Consider the following 21,285-nt stretch of genomic DNA (forward strand, 5'->3'; position numbering starts at 1 on the left):
ACAACGCCTGGCTATTTTTTTTTTGCAGTTTGGCAGGGGCTAGGTTTGAACTTATATTTTTGTTTTGGTCTTATGTCAAAGATATGCAAAATAGTATCTACACATTAGTGGTGGTTTTCAAATGAATTTTTAAATCCAAGTTATTAATTGAAAACCACGGAAGTACAGAAATGTTTCTGTTATTTTCTAATGTTGGAAGCTAATATGTAATATTTGAGTAGTAGATTATTTTAGAAATACAGGGGTATAGTATTTAATAATCCTAGAATTAGGATTATTAAAAATGTCAATATCTGAAATTAACATGGGCAAGTGCTAGTCATAAATCACTGTACAGAAGCATATGGTGGGAGTTGATAGTGTGGTTTGAATCCTTTCCCATCGTGTTCCTTAGGAAAGATGCTTAGTCTGCCCTTGTTTCAGCTTCCTAATTCATAAATTTGGGATTATGATAATAATATCCTTAGGGATGTTATAAAAATTAAATGAGTTAATAAGTGTGTTTGCATGATTTAAAACTGCTTGGTATATAGTAAAATATAATATATATTAATTATTAGACAGTAGCATTCTTTAAGTTATGCTCACTAAATATATCCATTGGGGTGCATTTTTTTTTCTTTTTTTGTAGTAGTTATTAAAAAAGACTCCTGTAGATGTTCTGCAAGCTTTTGAAGAAGACTGATTTCCTAGAATCAAATTCACAAATGGTTGTCTAGAGTTCTCAGGCCTAATAATGACTCAGGATCAGCCTAGGTTTTTATAAAATTGCAACCCTAAACATTAGCACTACTCTCTGGTGACATTTACTTCTTTTCATTTATTTTTTTGATTTTTATTTATTTATTTATTTTCGAGACAGAGTCTCACTATATCACCCTGGGTGAAGTGTGGTGGTGTCACAGCTCACAGCAACCTCCAACTCTTGGGCTTAAGCGATTCTCTTCCCTCAGCCTCCCAAGTAGCTAGGACTACAGGCGCCTGCCACATGCCTGGCTATTCTTTTTTGTTGCAGTTGTTTAGCTGGCCCAGGCCAGGTTTGAACCCACCACCCTCCGTGTATATGGCTGGCACTGTAATCACTGTGCTACAGGGGCCGAACTGAGAGATTTACTTCTATGTTGAATTCTCTTTCCAAACAGACTAGAATAGAATCAAATAAAATCCGAGTAACGGGGGCTGAAATAGCTGGTTTTTTCAGGCCTATAATTATATGAACTCTTTCTCTCATTAATTGTGCGTGATTGCTGCCTGTTATCAGATTTCAATGAGTCAGTCTGGGAATATGACATTTAAATACACGTGATACATGTGTTTCCAAAAAGAACTACCTTGAGAATGGTTTCTAATGCCGATGTTTTGATATTTTGATTCGTTTGTTACTAGACTAGCTAGAGGAACAAATCTGGGAAGTTTAGTACTTTGGTGTCCTGCATCACCTCTAAAACTTGAGTATTTTGCTTTTTATTACCCCAAATTATTTGTATTACTCTGGAATTAATAAACCTAAGTGTTATCTTTTGGAAACATCACCGCCATGTTTAATTAGATATGTGAGAAACATAGTTGAATGTAGTCAATATAATATAATGAATTTAGGAGTAATAGGGTTTGATAGGAAAAAAAACTACTTGAAGGGACCATTTGGATTAAAGAGCTAAGGGCTGCTTATCAAATCTCACAGCTCCGTGTGCGCCCTCTGCTGGCTCAGTCTAAACCAGTGTCACGTAGTCGCCCTGGGAAACAGAAACATCGGCCATTTATTGAACATCTACTAAGTGCCAGGCAATTGTGTGTGCACAGGCATAAGTTTTCGTTAATCCTCATAGCCCTGCAATTGTAGGTTTTATAATATTGTCTTATTTGAATTTTTTTCTTCACTGAAAAAAAAAATTTCCATGTGTGTTTTTCTTATGTTTTCAATTTATGTGGGTGAAGACATTGGGTAATTATATTCACTCAGTAATTATTGCTTCTATTAACAGGATGAATAAGTATTTATAAAACATGTACTAAAACAAGACTCCTTCATTTTTCAGGATTATCGTATTTAAAAAAAAATAGAGAGGAAGAGTTTGGAATGTATAGGACCCAACTTTCAACATAATAGAACGTCAACTTCAGGGTTGGAAAAAGTCAGTTGGTGGAAGTAAAGGGTTTCACTGGTTTTCTAAAACTTGAAATCATATCATGAGTTTGAAAGATCAGTTAAGGGTGTATATTGTCTTGGCTGACTGAGGGCCCCAGTCAAATGTCTCAGTTGATGGGGAAGCCACAGAGCAGTGACGCAGGCAGATAAGCCAAATGTTTCATTGCATTCAAAACTCCTGGGCTTCCCCACCCATAAAACATGTCACTCAAAGTGTCAACAAGTGACAGAAAGAAGAACTTGGAGTCTGGTCTTTTCTCTTTGTCCTTTTTACTTCAGTGGAAATGCCAAAATACTGAGAACTGATCTAACTAGACGAAAAGACAGGTAGGGACCTTTTCTTTAACAATCGAAAGTTGACTGTACTGTCTGTGGGCAGACTTGATATTTTACACATTCTCAGCTGAAAAAAATCAGAAAGTGAAATCGATTTCAGTTAATTTATATTTTTGAAATGTTTGTAGAGTCCTATTGTGTTTGCTATGGAGCAGCACAAAGTAACTTAGAGATAAAATTTTTTTTTATTCTAATCTTTTCCATTTACCAGTCTCACGTATTTGGGTAAGTTGCTTGATTTTTTTAAGACTCAATTTTCTCATCATCTGCTATTATTGTATTAAATGAGTTAATGTACAGGCTCAGGCTCCCCAACAATGACATGTCAGGTCTATTTTGCAGAGGCGGTTGTATGCCGTGATGTATGTGTAGCTTAATAATATGTTTCACTTTATCCTTATAATCATAATAATGATGTCAACAGAAACTAACATTTGCATGTTTTCTCTGCTAGGCTCTTGTCCAAGCACTTCACACATATCTCATTTACTCCACAATCCTTGCAGAAACCCTCTGAGATAGGCATCTCCTGTGAGTTCCAGCTAATTCTCAGTCTTAAATCATCCCATTCACAGTCTTCAAGCATCATACTCACAGATCACATGCTATGTAAAGGTCTTCAAACTTGCAAAGTCTGTTTTCCTTCAGACCATCTGTTACTATCTTAAAACCTAAGGAAATATTTTGGAAGAGAAGTAGGGAAGAATCATAGTGAAAGGAAAAGATCGGCTTGGCGCCCGTAGCACTATGGTTATGGCGCCCGTAGCACAATGGTTATGGCGGTTTGAACCCGGCCTGGGCCAGCTAAACAACAATGGCAACTGCAACAAAAAAATAGCCAGACGTGTGGCAGGCGCCTGTAGTCCCAGCTACTTGGGAGGCTGAGGAAAGAGAATCGCTTAAGCCCAAGATTTGGAGTTGCTGTGAGCTGTGATGCCATGGCACCCTACGAAGGGCGACATAGTGAGACTCTGTCTCAAAAAAATAAAAAAAAAAAAAAGGAAAAGATCTCTCCAAAGCTTACAAAGCTTAGATCCCTGAGAGTTCGGTGAAAACTATGAAGTAGCACACTCTAGTAAAGGATTTTTGTAGTCATATCATGTATTTCAAAATTCCTTCCCTTTAGCAAATATGTATTCAGTTTCTGCCTACTGCATGGAGGGTTCTGAGCTGTGAAAATGCCATTGCCAAAAAAAGTCAATTTGTTGTCCTGCAGGTGACGAGGACAAATATCTAGTCTTTCGTAGTGGCTGTCACATTTTTGGCACTTAGACCAATAACTCTAAAATTAGCGATATGAATAAAAACAAAAGGAGATGAAGTAAAGAGTGCGCCTCTCTCTGGGGCTCAGTCCTTACAGTCTTTGTTTTCATTCATCAAAATTACTGTCTACTAATATTTACATACACATTTTTATATACTGATAAAAGGTGGAAATAAAAAACTGAAGTAGTAAGCATGTACAGGTACTTTTATATTTTCTTTCCCAAATGAAAATAAAAAGATGGACTTAATGTTTAGAACAAAGGAGATGGTTTTTATGTGGCTTTTTATCTTTTGATATCTACTGGGAAAATGCATTCAAATGTGTTAAGAATTGGTCATTCTAGTTGTACAAAAACATGGGAAATTATCACATGTTAATTTCTGCTGACCTCTTTTATTTTCAGTCGTGTAGATTTTTAATTATGGAGCTGATTTGATTTACTAAGAATTTATATTAGTAATGTATGAGCTGAATTGAAAACCTGATTCTAAATCATTTCAGCATGACATTTGGATGAGATATAAAGATAATCTGAGTTTCTTTATGGTGTTCTGTCAGGGAAAATCATGAGAATTATCTTTCTCATGACAGTTCTCATAATTGTCATTTTAAACCAAATTAGAAATACTCTATTTCTACATGAAGAAAATTTGCTTAACATTTGCTATTCTATTTCAATATCTAGGCAAAATCAAGGGGTACAAAAAGACATTACTGTTCTTTTAAAACAGCAGGGTTTTTTAAAAAATACAATATAGGAAAAGACCTAACAACCTACATTGTGGAGCAGCTATTCACAAGCTCAGTTGTAAACTACAACGTACCTGGGAACTTTTTAAAAATTCTCCTCTCTGAGTCTCAGTCCAGCCAGCCAAGTCTGAGTCCCTGGCAGTGGGACCGAGATGTTGGTATTTGTTTAAAACTCTCTTTGGTTGATCATAATGTCCAGTCAAGGCTGAGCACTCCACGGTAAAGGGGTGGACTCAGTAGCATGCAAGATTACGAGAGGAAAGCCTTGGAGAAATCCCTGAACACAGCTGACAAGGTGAAGGTCTTCTGTCCGATCTGCCAAGATTCTGCAGACAGTACAAAAGAAAATGAAAAAAAACAAAATCTGGAAATTAAAAAAAACAAAACAAAACAAAAAGACCTATCAGAGTAGTGGAAACTGAGAGGATGTTCTTTGAACTGACCCTAGCTTGTCAATAATACTTGAAAGTACCACAGCCTGATTGTCGCCATTGAAGGCTGCCTCTGTGGCAGAAGCAGTGTTAAGACGTGAAAAGGAGAAACATCTCAACGCGAGTCTATGTATTTACTCCCTTACTAGGCTGACTCTTCGTTTTGTGGAAGAGTTATCATTTCATGAGTGTATGTTTGAGTATTCTTTTTGGTTATGCCCTCATCCTTTTGAACACACATTTTGAATTAGAATATATAATATACATAGAAGGTGCGCAGTCAAACCCCAGTTGCAGTTTGAATTGGATTTTATTTATTGACCTTCCATTTTCAGCACACATTTCTGGGATGGACGTTGAGGGTGGGACGATGACAAGTATGGCACAGTCCTGGCCAGGATGAATGAGGTCACTGTTTACTTATCTTTGGACGTAGGCCAGGATGGTTGTAAATAAACATATGTGGTTAACCCAACAGAAATGAAAATCCTTCTTCCTGCAGGAAATTAATTGATTCCGCCATAATTTCCTTTAGTGACCACATCCTGTGTGTCTGAGGACCCTTGACTGCTGATGCCAACCATCTTCTCTCAGTCATCCGAGAGTGGAGTAACTAACAATAAATACAATAGGATACCTTTGAAAATTAATTGCCATGAATCAGAAATTGTAGCTATACATCAGAAGGCCACTTTTGTTTGGAACCACACAAACGGTAACAAATCGGGGCATGACTGTGTCTAGGCATTTAATAACCCCACGCCCCCACTCCCAACTCTCACTCTCTGCCCTGCGTCTCTGTTTGAAATCTCTTCTGCTGCAGGGTGAGTAGGTCACACCACTGCATTCCTGGGAAACCTTTTACTGCATTTATTCTTAGGTAAAATCCCATTCTTATAGCTTCTGGAGTTCTATTTGTTCTCCTGTTCCCAAGACTCATTATTTTTAACCTAGAATAAGGAGAACAAGAAGGGCGTGAGCCCTTCTGGAAATAAAATCCCAGGACTTTGGTGTGACAACATGGGACACAGAAGGGTATAGTGGCTCTGTTCTCAGAGGTCTGAGAGACACTCAGGCAGGGAGAAAAGGATGTTTAAGTGTGAGTTGGTAAAGTGAGTAATTTGTGGTGCGTGTGAACCTCAGTGCGAGACTGAGCAGTGAGGATATTGTGATATACGCTCATGGAGCTAAAACTAACACAGGAGGTGGGGACAGGCAACACAGTATTAATCAGAGAACAGCTTAACCCAAGAGTTTCTCTAGTCTTCATTTTAAAATTTATAAAACAGATCAGGTAAGAAACATACAATAGCAATATGCTATTTTTGTACCCAGGATCTTTCTAGCTATTTTCATCAAGTCATTTTCTTGGTTATTTTGTGGTTCCAAACTAGTGGTCATTACTTTTGAACTTCTCATGGCTATCTCTACAAGAGTACATTCGTTTCTAAGTATTGGACGTAATCTTAATGTAAGTACCCGTTACATGTACCATATTTTAAGGGAGAGAGCGTGTGGTATTTGTGACCTCTACCCTCTTCTGGCCTGCATTTACCTCCTGCTCAGTTGTCTTAGTTAACTAAATGTTGGCTATAATTTTAGAAAACTTTTAGTGTTTCCAGAGGTATTTTGCTGGTTTTTGTGCTAGTAACAGGAACGTCACCGTCAGGTAGGTTAAACCTACCATTTATCATGAATTTTTGACAGTGAAGACTAACTGGTGATTTTAGTGAAAAGTAAAACTGGAAACTAAAATTTATCATTTACCATTCTATTTCACTTCAGTTATGTTGGTTTGGCATTCCGTAGTCACAGTAAGCTTCCCTGCCTTAGCCCTTCCCCCCGCCTCCCACAGGCTCTTTTCTGCCCCTCTTTCCTTCTGTGTACCCCATTTCCTTCCTCTTTATGCCTTCCCCTCTCCTTCCTTCCTTCATTTCAACACAAAGATCTTATGTGTCTGGCTGAACTACCCTTTATCAAGAATGGGACTGAAGCAAGATTTCCCTTTCCATTTCAATAGTAAACGTTGCCCAGCAACCCCAGCGGTCTTCCTCCAGACCTTTCAGTCCAGCCCTCCAGAAAGCCATTGCCAATTCGTGGGAGTCATTATCATTCCACATGAAGGCTGGCCAGGGAAACATGATCCACATTCCACGGTCACAGTGTTCCTGACCATAAGTCAGGGCCCCACATGGATCTACTGAATGAATTTCCAAAGGAGGGGCTAGAAGATTTTCTTTAGTTCAGCTTTGAGTAAGAGTTTGGTCCTACCTAAATGGCGCTTTGGAGCACAAACTAATGTGTACGCAAACATCTTCCCAAACTCCTTAATCAAAATCTCTCCTACCTACAATATTTACTGCACATGGCCATGCCTTTTCTATGAAAACATTTTGAGTTTGCCCAGGAATCTGTATCTTCAAGTCAAGTCCTGGGAGGAGACAAAGCACCTAACGGAACAGAGAATGGCCACCATAAAAGTATGAAACAGGGCACCTAGTGACCAAAGTTTGAAATTAAGTGAACAAACTCGAGTTCCCATTCTTATTTAATCAACTTGATGCTATTATACTTCTCTGCCATTGGAATTAAGCACAAATGGAGTAGCATTATCAAGTGCCAATTGAAGAGGGTGAAAATAAAGACAGAAAAAAATAACCTTATGATACTGCATCTTATTCTCCTCCAAATTTACTTGTTTGAAATCACTTACATATAGGATTTTAATCTGATCCCAGCTATAAAACAAAGAATTTATGACAACAAAAAAATATTATCCCTGTAATACTTTTTATTGTACAAAGTACAATATTGCACATGAATATTCTATTTATGTTTGACTGTCGCTATTTTTGCATTTGCCAAAGTGCTTATTGAAGTTTTTTATTTACTACTGAAATAATCTGGTTTTCCAAATCATTTTATCTTTGCTGAAAACATAAGTCACGTTCTAGTAAATGTAGAACATAGGGCGGTTTGTTGTAAATGCTATACGTTGTTACCGTGCTAACTTAATGTTCTGCTTTCTGTGTGCCTAATCATCTTCCAGCTCCACTAAACTGTGCCTTCATTGCTGAAGACCGTATTGTAGTTGTTCTATTCTTAGTATCTCAGTACAAGAACATTTTAAAAAGTACTCTAATAATGTTGCCTTCACTGCTAGATAAATGGAAAGTTATTTCCCAAGCATTAGATCCTGCGGGTGTATTTGTACAGACTATGCTGGTTTTAACCGGTCTTCATCACTCTGGGCATGTTGGTTAGCCATCTCCTGTGTCACTGAGTCTCTCTCTTCATGGTGCCATCAGTCAAAGATCATTTCTACAAATGAAAATCACCTTGTACGAGAGAATAAGCATTTTTTCACAGAGTAACTCACATTTACCCTTACATTATATGCTGAATATATGAAGGTAGAGAAGTGGTTGAAGGAAAAGCACTGGGGATAAGCACACATGTTTATTTTCTCTGCTCTTGTAGAATAATAGTGTTTTCAAGACAATTGATGATACAATTTTTTTTTTCAAATGCTATAGGTAGCCCAACTGGAGACCCTTGTGGGAAGACTTGTTTGGAAGAGAGAGACAATCAGTGGTTGGGGGTCACGCTTGCCAGACAGCCAGGCGAAAATGGATCCATCGTGGTAGGTATAGGAATTGGTCCACTGATTCATCATGAAATTAGATATACTGGATGGAATGTTGACATAATTTGGTCTACTTTTATTTTGTTCAGACTTGTGGGCATAGATGGAAAAATATATTTTACATAAAAACCGAAAAGCTCCCTACTGGTGTCTGCTATGGCATGCCCCCTGATTTACGAACAGAACTGAGTAAAAGATTAGCTCCATGTTATCAAGGTAAGGCATGGTTTTGATATTAACCAAATCTAAAGAAATAAGTGAATACATTTTAGTTTTGTTTCTGTTGTTAATTTTTAAGTTTAGATGGTCAGAGAGGGGAAGCTTCAAAGTAGCTATATTCTTCTTAATTGCTCAAATCATTCCTTCCTTTTCTTTCTTTACCCAATTGCAGTAGCATTAATTTTCATAAATGTACTTTGTGGTATAAAAATTCTACAATTTAATTTGAATAATTCTGGAATCGAGTTGGTAATTATTCACTTTTGCATTAAATTTATTTTTGATTTGGTAGATGTGGGTGTAATGCCCAATAATTATAGGACATTTGCAATCATGAAATTACATTGGAAGTCTAATTAAAAAGAAAAAGACTATTGAGGTTTCTTGCTTTATTTTTAGCTTCTGAGAGTACTTAGAAGAAATCAAAGTATAAGCATAGGCAAATCTTTCCCACTCATATTTCTTTCTAATTCACATGTATTCCTTAAAATAGGAAGAGTCGGGTGTCTGAAGTTTCAAAGGTCTTTCCCATGGGAATTCTGTGTTGTAGGTAGCATCAAAATGTATAAAGCAAAAACATAAATAATTGAAGTCATCAAAATTAGGGGTAAATATGTCAAAAGAGCATTTTAAGTGATAGCTTTAACAAATCTAAAATTCTAAAAAAGTCTCTTTAGAGAACTAAGAAACATAAATAAAGGCCAATTTCCAATTTTTCAACACCTCCCTCAAAGGAACCCCACATCTTTTGGGGGTGGGACACAATTTTAAGAGGGAATTTACCTAACAAATGCAATCAATGTAACCTGGTTCTTTGTACCCTCAATGAATCCCCAACAATTAAAAAACAATTCTTACTAGCTATAAAAACTTTAGTCAAATGTTTGAATTCAATTATTGTTTCTAATAATATTGGGGTCTTTTCTCCCTGGCATTTGTTGTTGCAGAGAAACTTATATCAAATGTATTTCCATTTTGCCTTTTTATACCAGGAAGATAAAAGGTAAATATTAAAATGTCAACTGCAATAAATCTCAGTCTAGGTATCTGTAAATTTATCATCCTCTTTCCTAATAGTAATAGTTTATGGTTTATATTTTAAAACAGAGAATTTAAAGTAGAGATTTCATTTTTGCCAAGATATACTTTGCCACATTTTGTAGAGTTCAAGAGGACACGAACCTAACGTGCCTAAAATTGCAAATTATAGAATCAAGTAAGATATAAAAAGGAGTGAAAACTCATGACTGGAAATGGTAATTATAACCAGCAATTTAAGTTTTCTGATTAGCAAAGCCAAAAAGATTTCCTTATTCTTGTTTTTATAGAGGTTTACTCACGTCAGTTTTTCATAAGATGTAAAGGTATATCTCCTTAGTAAGTATCAAAAACATTCATTGTGGGACTTTATAATAAAAGACCCTCCATCTACATGCAAATCTTGATTCAGTCAATATTTTAAGCTGGAAATATTCAGGAAAGGATGTTTTCTATAGGAAATGGTGTTGGGAATTGGATATCCACTTACAAATGAATGAAACTGGAATTTACCCCATACACAAAACCAATTCAATGTGTTAAAAACAAACATAAGACCTAAAAATCACAAAACTCCTAGAAGAAAACCTAGGGGAAGAACTCCTTGGCATTGGTCCGGCAATGGCAATGATTTTTTTGGATATCACACCAAAATCTTGGTCAACAAAAGCAAAAATAAATAAATGGGACTCATTAAACTAAAGAGTTTCCACACAGCAAAGAAAACAACAGAGTGAAGTGAACAACCTATGGAGTGGGAGAAAATATTTGAAAACCATGTATGTCATAAATGGTTATGATCTAAAATATATAAAGAACTCAGTCAATAGTGAAAAACTCCCAAATAACATGATTTTAAAATAGGCAAAAGCCCAGAATATTTTTCTTTCCAAAGAAGGCCTCAAAATGGCCAATAGGTATATGAAAAGTTTCTCAATATCACTAATTATCAAGCAAATGAAAATCATACCACAATGAAATATCGCTTCATACTCTTCAGAATGGTTATTATCAAAAATACAAAAGATAGTAAGTGTTGTTAAAGATTTGGAGAAATTGGAGGCCTTTCACAGTATTAGACTGTAATGGATACAGCTATTATGGAAAAAGTATGGCGATGTCTCAAAAAATTAAAAATTGAAAAAAACAGAACTACCATATAATCAAACAATCCCTCTTCCTAGTATGTAAAAAGGAAATGAAATCAGTACCCCATAGAGATAATCTGGGTTTCCATGTTCATTGCAGCATCGTTCACAATAGCCAAGGTGTGGAAATAACCTGTGTCTAGAGACAGATGAATGAATATGGAATTGTGGGGAGGGTTAGTGTACACACATACACATACAAAATGGAATGTTATTTGGCCTTAAAAAAAATCCTGTCACTTGTGACAATGTGGATGAACCTGAAGGTGAAATAAGCCAGACACAGAAAGAGAAATAAATAGTACATAATCTCATTTATATATGGAATGTAAGAAAAGTCAAATGCATAGAGTACAAAGGTGGTTGGGGGGGTTAGGAAGAAGTTGGGAAGGGGGAGATATTTGTCAAAAGATCCAAAGTTGCAGCAATGTAGGATGAATAATCTTAGAGGTCTAAGGTGCAGCATGAAGACTATAGTTAAAGCGTCATATTGTGTCCTAGATAATTCCCAAGAGAGTGTTTCAGGTAGCCTTATCACACACGAAGGTCACCATGAAGAGATGGGTGTGTTAATGTCCTCACCTCACTGTGAGTAATCACCTCACTGTGCATGTATATATCTCTCAAAATGATAGCGTGCACCTTAATACATGCAATAGAAAGAAGGTAGGAGCTCAAACTCACAGGTCCTACCTCTGTCTTACAACTTATTTGAGAAACTTTAATGTAAGTTGCATATTCTTCTTATGAAGAAGAGATAGAAGAAAATATTTTATTGAAACTTCATAGAAAAAAAAAGAAACTTCATAGGGATATTTAGAAGATTAACATAGAAAAGATTTTGTGATCTTAAATTGTATCAAAGTTACTATTTTTTTAAAATATGATAGTACAAAATAGAGACCTTAAAAGACTTATTTGTAAGGATCTGTATGAAAAGCAAGTTATTAAGATTATACCTTTATTTCAAAATGAAATTCTAAATTGTTTTTATATTCCATTTTAGATTTTGTGAGAAAATTTGGAGAAAATTTTGCATCATGTCAAGCTGGAATATCTAGTTTTTATACAGAGGTAATAGTTCACAAAGTACCTAGGAAGGTTACAGAAAAGAATCTAAAACATTTTAAAGGTTTTAAGACTGATGTTATGCTTTAAAGTAAAAATTGTGTAACTTCTGCATAATGTTTTTTATATTTCTGAGTATTATAATTTGTTTTTCCACTCAGTATTCCGCATATATTTTGAGAAAATATCATCGTGTAGACGGCTGTGCAACACGAGACCAACTAAACTCTATACTAAAGAATATTGCTTTCATTAAGAATTTAGTGAAAATCAAAAGTATCTATTGCTAATTGTTAGCTTAGGTATAACAGTTTAAGTGTTTATTGAAAATGTTGATCCACGTATATTATTTATAATTTCTAATTATAGGAGGAAGCACATGAAACCACATTTTCCATAAATATTATGTTAATTGAGATATTTAAGAAGTTAATATCTTTCTAAATCAGATTCACAGCATTCTCAAGCTTTCTTTTCTAACACTCTATGACACACATACTATGGACGGTAACAGTTATACTCAATCCCTAAATCTCCCATTTTCTCTTAAAAGCTCACTATGGATTCATGGGGTTTTTTTTGATGGAAATCAAGCTGTATTGAGTTTTAGGTTAACAATTTCTGTATATATTAACTATTATATTAAAAAGTGATTACAATAAAGCTTTCTTTAGTTTCTCTATAAATTGACCTTTTTTTTTTTTTTTTAAGTTTAGGATTGTTCAGGAAAGATGGAAATATGTTAAATAGATTTGATTGCTCAAAGTGTTCAGACTATACCCGAGAAGGACATGTTCATTCTAACATTTTTTCTGTTTCCTTTTATGCAATTGCTATTTGTAATAAAAAATGACCCAAATTCCACTGGGTTTTTTGTTTGTTTTTTTCTAAGCTAGCATTGTTAGATAAACTGGTCAGTTTTTTTTGCAAATTGAAATAAATTAAGTCTACTTTTTATTCCTTGGCAACACATAATTATCTCTGTTATGAGCATTAATGAATTACCCACATATGACTTTCTTTAATAGAAACCACATTGCCTTTCTCCTACAAGCTTACTCTAGTGTTTGACTATTCAGTCTCCAACTTTTAAAATTCACTGATATGTATGTGAATGTGAAATGGTGTTTCAGAGTTTCTTCTCTGAAATTGTACTTTTAAGTAGAAATCCATTTTCTACCTAAAAAGTCAGCTTCTCTGACTTTTTTATTTCCTGATAAGTTTTTAACTTCATAAAATGCTCATAACTTTTAAATGATAGTTCATTTAAATAAACTTTTAAATGATAATATTTTTTTTTCTTACAGGATTCGATTGTGATGGGAGCCCCAGGGTCAGCTTATTGGACTGGTTCTGTTTTTGTCTACAATATAACCACAAATAAATACAAGGCTTTTTCAAACAGACACAATGAAGTGAAATTTGGAAGTTATCTAGGTACTATAAAAATAGACAAACTCAAATTATCTCTGCTTTACAGACACTGTGATTATAAATAAGGGGAAGTGTATTTTTTAAAGATCTAAGTGGCCAGTGGTAATTAAACAAAAAGTTCAGAAACTATCGCTTCAGGGTAGAACTTATAAAACTTCTGTGAATATTTCACATTTCATATGTGACTATAATGAGCAATATGTAATCCTTAGACGAGAGATTCTAGTATAGTTTATTCTTAGCAGACCGCTTTAGGAAATGTTGATGAGCTTGTATCTTTATGTAGACAACGTATTGTTACATATTATTATATATGAAGGCTTACTGTTATCCCTAGAACTTTTTAAAGGAACTATGCGGGAATTAACTCATTTGGACGTGTGTCAGTGTAGTATCGTTAAGGACAGACTGAAAGTCAGTGAGGACAGCCAATGAGGACATCTTTCTAGAAGGAGGAGCAACTTTAGGAAGCACGCGGGTCTAAAAACGGCTCACTGACCTTCACCTCCTAAGTTCTTAGAATTTTTCTCAGAGCTTAACTATTTTTGTCCTCTTCCTCCTCGTTATTATCATCTCCTAAGTCAGCAGTAGGCTACTTTATCATCTATATTTCTACAGAAATGCAAAATATTCTGGCATCAGGTCCCATTACAAGAAAATGAATGCTTTTCCTATTGTCCCTGAAGAACTACAGGTTTGTTCACATTGTATATACTTCATTTTTTTTTTTTTTTTTTTGCAGTTTTTGGCCGGGGCTGGGTTTGAACCCACCACCTCCGGCATATGGGGCCAGCACCCTACTCCTTTGAGCCACAGGCACTGCCCTGGTTCACATTGTATATACTTCAGCTGTGAGCATCTTATACTCAGAAACAATTTATAAAACAGTATTTTTTTCTATTCCAACAGAAGGGATTCATTTTCAGACAGATAAATTCATTTACAATTTAACATTTTCCTATTTATGGTTGACAGATATCATAAAGTACTATAAGAAATATAATTTGACATCATAAAGTCATGACAACCCATAGAAGGATTTTATGGCAAAAAGTTGAACTTTAGGATGATTTTTATTTGAAGTTTAGAATTTATATTTTGTATACTCTAAAACATTTCTGTTGTTATCCTAGAAGCTGATTACTGATACTACACAGGGAATAAATAGATGTAAAGGTATTATTTTCAATTCCTAGGTCATGGAAATAATTAACCACATAATGACCATCTCATAACACACACATCAAAATTGCTTAAAACGTGTAGCGAATGAATAATTTTGAGCATCACTATGCTAAATATTATAACTGTGCTTAATGCAGTCATTTTGAATTTGGTCTCATTTAATGCTATGAGTAGATTTATGATATATTTTACCCCTTGTAAATAATGAGCCTCATACTTCTCTCCTTTTTCTTGAAGGATATTCGGTTGGAGCGGGTCACTTTCGGAGTCAGCACACCACCGAAGTGGTTGGGGGGGCTCCCCAGCATGAACAGATCGGCAAAGTAAGAATTACACTTTTATAGTTATTTCTTCACAAAGATTCAGTGAAGTTGCATCAGTAAGATATTAAAGGAAAAACTGCAGATTTTCTAAGGATGGAGAGATTAGAAATGATTAACAAGCATATTACATTTAGTGGAATTGGTAAAAGATTTATGATTGTAGAAGAAAGGTAGCACAAAATCATTCAGGATAATTACAGAGATCAAATAAAACCTTGCTTATAAGTAAATTGTTTGTAAAATGGAATTATCTAAAGAGGTCCAGGAAATACATTTACTGTGTGTAACAGTTTTATAGCTGAAAAGAAATTGATGCGGCTAGGTATTTTGTGGTAAGACTAGAAAGAAGGAAATATTATTTCTGGTTCTAATTATTGTCACATTGCGCCCAATGTGAACATTGGTCATTGGATTTTTCCTGAACCTTACTTTTGAAAAGTGAAGCAAGCACTACTTTCTGTGCCCTCCTTGTAGGGTCAGTAAGATAATTTCTGAGAAGATAGATCTGCAAGTAAGGTCTATTAATGTAGCGGTGGGTCCCTAAACTCTTTATAACACCTTAAAAAGATCGTTTTGCGTTAGATAATTATAAATTATAAGAATTGATGTTTTGATCACATGAAAATAATTTTTTTAATCTGATAGCAATCTACCCTTTTCTGATTCTTTCCTCCGTTCCAGGCATACATATTCAGCATTGAAGAAAGAGAACTAATTGTCTTACATGAAATGAAAGGTAAAAAGGTAATATGTCTCACCTTTGGTATTGCTGAGGACTTTATGAGCAACGCTGCTTTTTTCTCAATGATTAGATCTGGTTTGCTTTGAGACAGCTTGGCTCATATTTCGGAGCTTCTGTGTGTGCCATGGACCTCAATGCAGACGGCTTCTCGGATCTGCTTGTGGGAGCTCCCATGCAGAGCACCGTCAGAGAGGAAGGAAGAGTGTTCGTGTATATTAACTCCGGCTCGGTATGTCCAGTTGCCTGCACCCTGCAGGGCATGTATGAAATTATCAAAACTGACACTGTTATCACTCCAGAACTCTGAGACTGTAGATTTTTAGGTGTGTTTTACTGGCAAAACTAAAACTTCCGGCATTGTGCTGATGCTCTAAAAGTGAAATGGGAGGTGATAATAAAAACTCACTCTCATTTTGATACTATGAATTCCAGAAGTGTGAGACAAGGGCTTATGAAGTTTCTCTATTCATAGCCTGCATGTGTTCACTCTAGTAGTTGAAATTTCTTTTAGTTTTATTTTGATGAAAATTAATTTGAAAGAATTTTTATACATCTTTCAAAATATAGATTTCTTTCTTTTTTTCTTTTTTTTTTAATTAAATCATAGCTGTGTACATTGATATAATCATGGAGCATCATTCACTAGCTTCACAGGCCATTTACCAAGTTTCACATATACCCTTGTAAGATGCACCACCAATCCCCTTCACTCTACCCACCTCCCCCCTCCCTCCCCTCCCTTTCCCCCTTCCCCCTATTCTTAGGTTGTAACTGGGTTATAGCTTTCATGTGAAAACCCTAAATTAGTTTCATAGTAGGGCTGAGTACATTGGGTACTTTTCCTTCCATTCTTGAGATACTTTTCTAAGAAGAATATGTTCCAGCTCCATCCATGTAAACATGAAAGAGGTAAAGTCTCCATCTTTATTTAAGGCTGCATAATATTCCATGGTGTACATGTACCACAATTTATTAATCCATTCGTGGATCAATGGGTACTTGGGCTTCTTTCATGACTTAGCAATTATGAATTGGGCTGCAATAAACATTCTGGTACAAATATCTTTATTATGATGTGATTTTTGGTCTTCTGGGTATATGCCCAGTAGAGGGATTACAGGATTGAATGGCAGATCTATTTTTAGATCTCTAAGTGTTCTCCATATCTCTTTCCAAAAGGAATGTATTAATTTGCATTCCCACCAGCAGTGCAAAAGTGTTCCTTTTCTCCACATCCTCGCCAACATCTCTAGTCTTGGGATTTTGTGATACAGGCTAGTCTCACTGGAGTTAGATGGTATCTCAAAGTAGTTTTGATTTGCATCTCTCTGATGATTAAAGATGATGAGCATTTTTTCATATGTCTGAAGGCCACACACCTGTCTTCTTCAGAGAAGTTTCTCTTCAAATCCCTTGCCCAGCCTGCAATGGGACCCCTTGTTCTATTCTTGCTAATGTGTTTGAGTTCTCTGTGGATTCTGGTTATTAAACCTTTGTCGGAGATATAACCTGCAAATATCTTCTCCCATTCTGAGGGCTGTTTGCTTGCTTTACTTACTGTGTTCTTGGCTATGCAGAAGCTTTTTAGTTTGATCAAGTCCCAGTAGTGTATTTTTGAAGCTGCTTCAATTGCCCGGGGCGTCCTCCTCATAAAATACTCGCCCAGACCGATTTCTTCAAGGGTTTTCCCTGCACTCTCCTCTAGTATTTTTATAGTTTCATGTCTTAAGTTTAAATCTTTGATCCAGTGAGAGTCTATCTTAGTTAATGGTGAAAGGTGTGGGTCCAGTTTCAGTCTTCTCCAGGTTGCCAGCCAGTTCACCGAGCACCATTTGTTAAATAGGGAATCTTTTCCCCACTGAATGTTTTTAATTGGCTTGTCAAAGATTAAATAACAGTAAGTAGCTGGATTCATCTCTTGGTTTTCTTTTCTGTTCCAGACATCTACTTCTCTGTTTTTGTGCCAATACCATGCTGTTTTGATCACTATCGATTTGTAATATAGTCTGAGGTCTGGTAGCGTAATTTCTCCTGCTTTGTTTTTATTTCTGAGTAATGTCTTGGCTATTCGAGGTTTTTTCTGATTCCATATAAAACGAAGTATTGTTTTTTCAAGATCTTTAAAGTATGACAGTAGAGCTTTAATAGGGATTTCATTGAAATTATATATTGCTTTGGGTAATATGGACATTTTAACAATGTTGTTTCTTCCCAGCCATGAGCATGGTATGTTTTTCCATTTGTTAATATTTTCAGCTATTCCACAGCCAATATCATATTGAATGGAGTTAAATTGGAATCATTTCCACTCAGATCAGGAACCAGACAAGGCTGCCCATTGTCTCCATTGCTTTTTAACATTGTAATGGAAGTTTTAGCCACCACAATTAGGGAAGAAAAGGCGACTAAGGGTTTCCATATAGGGTCAGAAGAGATCAAACTTTTGCTCTTCGCAGATGATATGATAGCATATCTGGAAAACACTAGGGACTCTACTAAAAAACTCTTAGAAGTGATCAAGGAATACAGCAGCATCTCAGGTTACAAAATCAACATTCGTAAATCGGTAGCCTTTATATATACCAACAAAATAGAGATTTCTTAACAGTTCTGTAGGTGAGGTCCTTATATATTTTAATAAATTACAAAATTTATTAGAAGGTAAAGAATTAACTGTCTTTAATTTCTGATCTGAAAACAGAAATAAGATATGTTTCAATACAATATTAGTTTTCGTGATTTACATATTTTATATTCTTGATATAAATATAAAATTGACTGATGACTTGATCCAATTTAAAGAGTGCTACTGGCCATATCTTGTCATCCTAGCTTCTTGATGTTAAATCAAAACAAAAAGATGACAGAGTCTGAATGGGGTGTTTGCCTAGTCCTTTGATTTGAAAATAAGAGCAGAATTGTGAGATAACCGATCTATTTTTTATGGCACAGCATTTTTTTGGTCAGGAGTCAACAAAGTAAAATGCCTTTCAAGAAGGGATTTATACCTATGTTTAATGGTTTCAGAACATGTGATAAGTTCTTACACTAAGCAGCAGCCTGAACTGTACACAGTGTAAAGAGGAAAGAACACTCTACTCTCATAAAGCTGGAAGAATCTCAGAGTACAAAATACGAAGCAGCTTTTTCTTTTTTATATTTTGTGATTTCCTAGCCTATGTTTAAATCTAAATTTAATAGTAAAGTTGCATCATCCACGTGTTGATCATTAGAATCTCATTACTCGTGGTATCAGACAATTGTAGTGGACCATATAGCAGGTGGAAAGGAGAAGTGAGAGCTAAGCTAGGAACATTCAGTAATCATAAAAAACACCTTGATGATAAGGGCATGGGGAGGGATTGAGAACCAGTGATTAGCAGTCTCTACGCCTGTGGTGCTAAGAGCTGCTGGATCATGTTTATAAGAAGCTGCAGAAGGCAGTCAGGGAGCCTATGTACCTTCTTTCACGGACCGCTCACTTTGACTCTGTCGCTTCTGCTGCCCGCAGAACGCCTGAACTGTGTCTCTCTATGAAAGACTACGAAGGTTCATTCTCTTAGTAAGACTGCCTCACTCCCTCAAATACTGTCTTTCTCTCTCTCTCCTTTCTGCTAAAGCAAATAGCCCTCAGACAGCTAAGGATAATTGTTCCCAAGCTAAATAGCACAGCAGTCGCATCCAGAACATAGCTAGATAAGCTGGGCCCAGAGACCTGGCCAGTCCCAAGCCCAACAGATAATAATAATTTTCCTTCCATAGAGATTTCACATTTCCCTTTCCATAAATGGTCTTCCTTCTACTTGCTACATCTTGCTATAAATTGATCTTTTTCATTACAACTAAACTTTTTTTGAGAATACTTTAAACAGTAGCATGTATTTACACCTAAAATACAGCAATATTGCATTTTTTCCCCACTGGAATCTTAATCTCACTATGAAAAACATCTAAAAGTAGGGTGGCGCCTATGGCTCAGAAAAGTAGGGCGCCAGCCCCATACTACAGAGGTAGCAGGTTCAAACCCAGCCCTGGCCAAAAACTACAAAAAAAAAAAAAAAAAAAAATCTAAAAGTAGAGCTTCTCTGTTTCAGGGCAAGGAAGGAGCTCTATCTACCAGGCTACCCTCCCATTCTTCTCTCACACACTGTTGATCACTGGAGTTAATTCAACAATTGATTTCAGCTTTTGAATCACCTGGTGTAGATTAGTCTTAGTTCCCATCTAACCTCCTATTTCCTAACTCTCTGAAATGGCCCTATGTGACCTTATATATTTTTACATGTATTTGGTTTGCTATTGTCTGTCTGTCTGCTGGAGCACGGACAGCACGTGGAAAGGGATTGCCTGTCTTGTTTAGTGCTATTTCCTCAAGGCTTGCAAGAGTGCTGGACACATAGGTGCTGTGCCCCGATACCGTTGTTGAATGAAATCAAGAAACAATGGTACTTGCATGACTCTGGCTTCTACTTGCTTCTCCTAAAATAGTTATATAGGGTCACAGCAAACTCTTGTTCAGCTTTCTCTGTGACTGGGGATCATGAGAGTGACAATTTCTTATGTCCTCTGTGCTCTAATCATACTATTATGTGTTGACAGACTCAATAAATATTGAATTGAACTGAGATGCTTAGTCTAAAGCTTAGTCTCAGAATACAGTAGAAGAGTAACTTCCTCTTAAAACTCTCCTTCCAGAACTTCAGGCCCATTACATTGACAAGTCTGTGCCTTCTCTGCCCCTCTCCTCACCCAGAGCATCTTCTTTCCTCTGCTCTTTCGTTTGGGCATTTTCTCAGGAGCCAAGCTGTTTTCCAGAATCATCCACTGTCTTGGTCTCAGTGATTACATCTGTAAAGATGATTTTAGTTATCTTAGTTCATATAAAATAAATGACATTAAGTGAGTATATGAAGCAGAACTATGAAAAAATAGTCTTAGTCCTTACCTCCAAGGATCTGTGATATATGCTACATAGATTGTTTTGTTTTTTTTAATGCAAGGGACTCACATGATCAAAGTTTGCGAAGAGAACTGGTAGCTGTGATTTTAACAGCTCATTATTGCTATGTTATTGAATGTCTCATTTTAATAACTCATCTTCCTATATCCTACAAAGTTGGAAGTTGACATTGCCCCTAGGATAAGGTTCCAAGGCCAGCTTCAGTCATGTCATTCCCCAACTCAGAAACCTTCGGTGGTTTCCTGTTGTCCACTAAATTAGGAAAAAATTTTCCTCTGCAATCAAAATGCTGTACCATAAGACTACAATCTGACTTTTTAATCTCATTTATTATACATACCATTCATTATAGCCAGATTCTTTGGAATTTTTTTTTTGCTGATAGTTTTCTCTGTATTTCAAAGTCACATTTGCCCTTTAATAGCCACCTCACATGCCATCTCCTTTATGAAATCTGTTATCACAATTAGATATATATATATATTTTTTTTTTTTGCCTCTTGGTATTGTAGTTTGGACTTCTAAGTAATTCCGATTTTTGTACTCAGCCCTCCCTGGAACCGTGGGCTTCTTGAGGGAAGGGAGTGTT

At 36.0% G+C, this 21,285-nt stretch overlaps 1 protein-coding gene across 1 annotated transcript in view; it reads left to right on the plus strand.

Annotated features, from left to right (window-relative positions):
* Nucleotides 1–21,285, plus strand: part of ITGA4 (integrin subunit alpha 4) — an 89,276-nt gene that overhangs the window by 14,876 nt on the left and 53,115 nt on the right. The window contains exons 3-9 of the mRNA XM_053597701.1: nucleotides 8,470–8,576; nucleotides 8,669–8,795; nucleotides 11,991–12,058; nucleotides 13,360–13,489; nucleotides 14,909–14,994; nucleotides 15,676–15,738; nucleotides 15,828–15,965. Coding sequence (XP_053453676.1) covers nucleotides 8,470–8,576; nucleotides 8,669–8,795; nucleotides 11,991–12,058; nucleotides 13,360–13,489; nucleotides 14,909–14,994; nucleotides 15,676–15,738; nucleotides 15,828–15,965 — 719 coding nt within the window. The remainder of the gene's footprint in view (nucleotides 1–8,469; nucleotides 8,577–8,668; nucleotides 8,796–11,990; nucleotides 12,059–13,359; nucleotides 13,490–14,908; nucleotides 14,995–15,675; nucleotides 15,739–15,827; nucleotides 15,966–21,285) is intronic.

The sequence above is a fragment of the Nycticebus coucang genome, chromosome 7 (genome assembly GCF_027406575.1).
Source record: "Nycticebus coucang isolate mNycCou1 chromosome 7, mNycCou1.pri, whole genome shotgun sequence".
Lineage (NCBI taxonomy): Eukaryota > Metazoa > Chordata > Mammalia > Primates > Lorisidae > Nycticebus > Nycticebus coucang.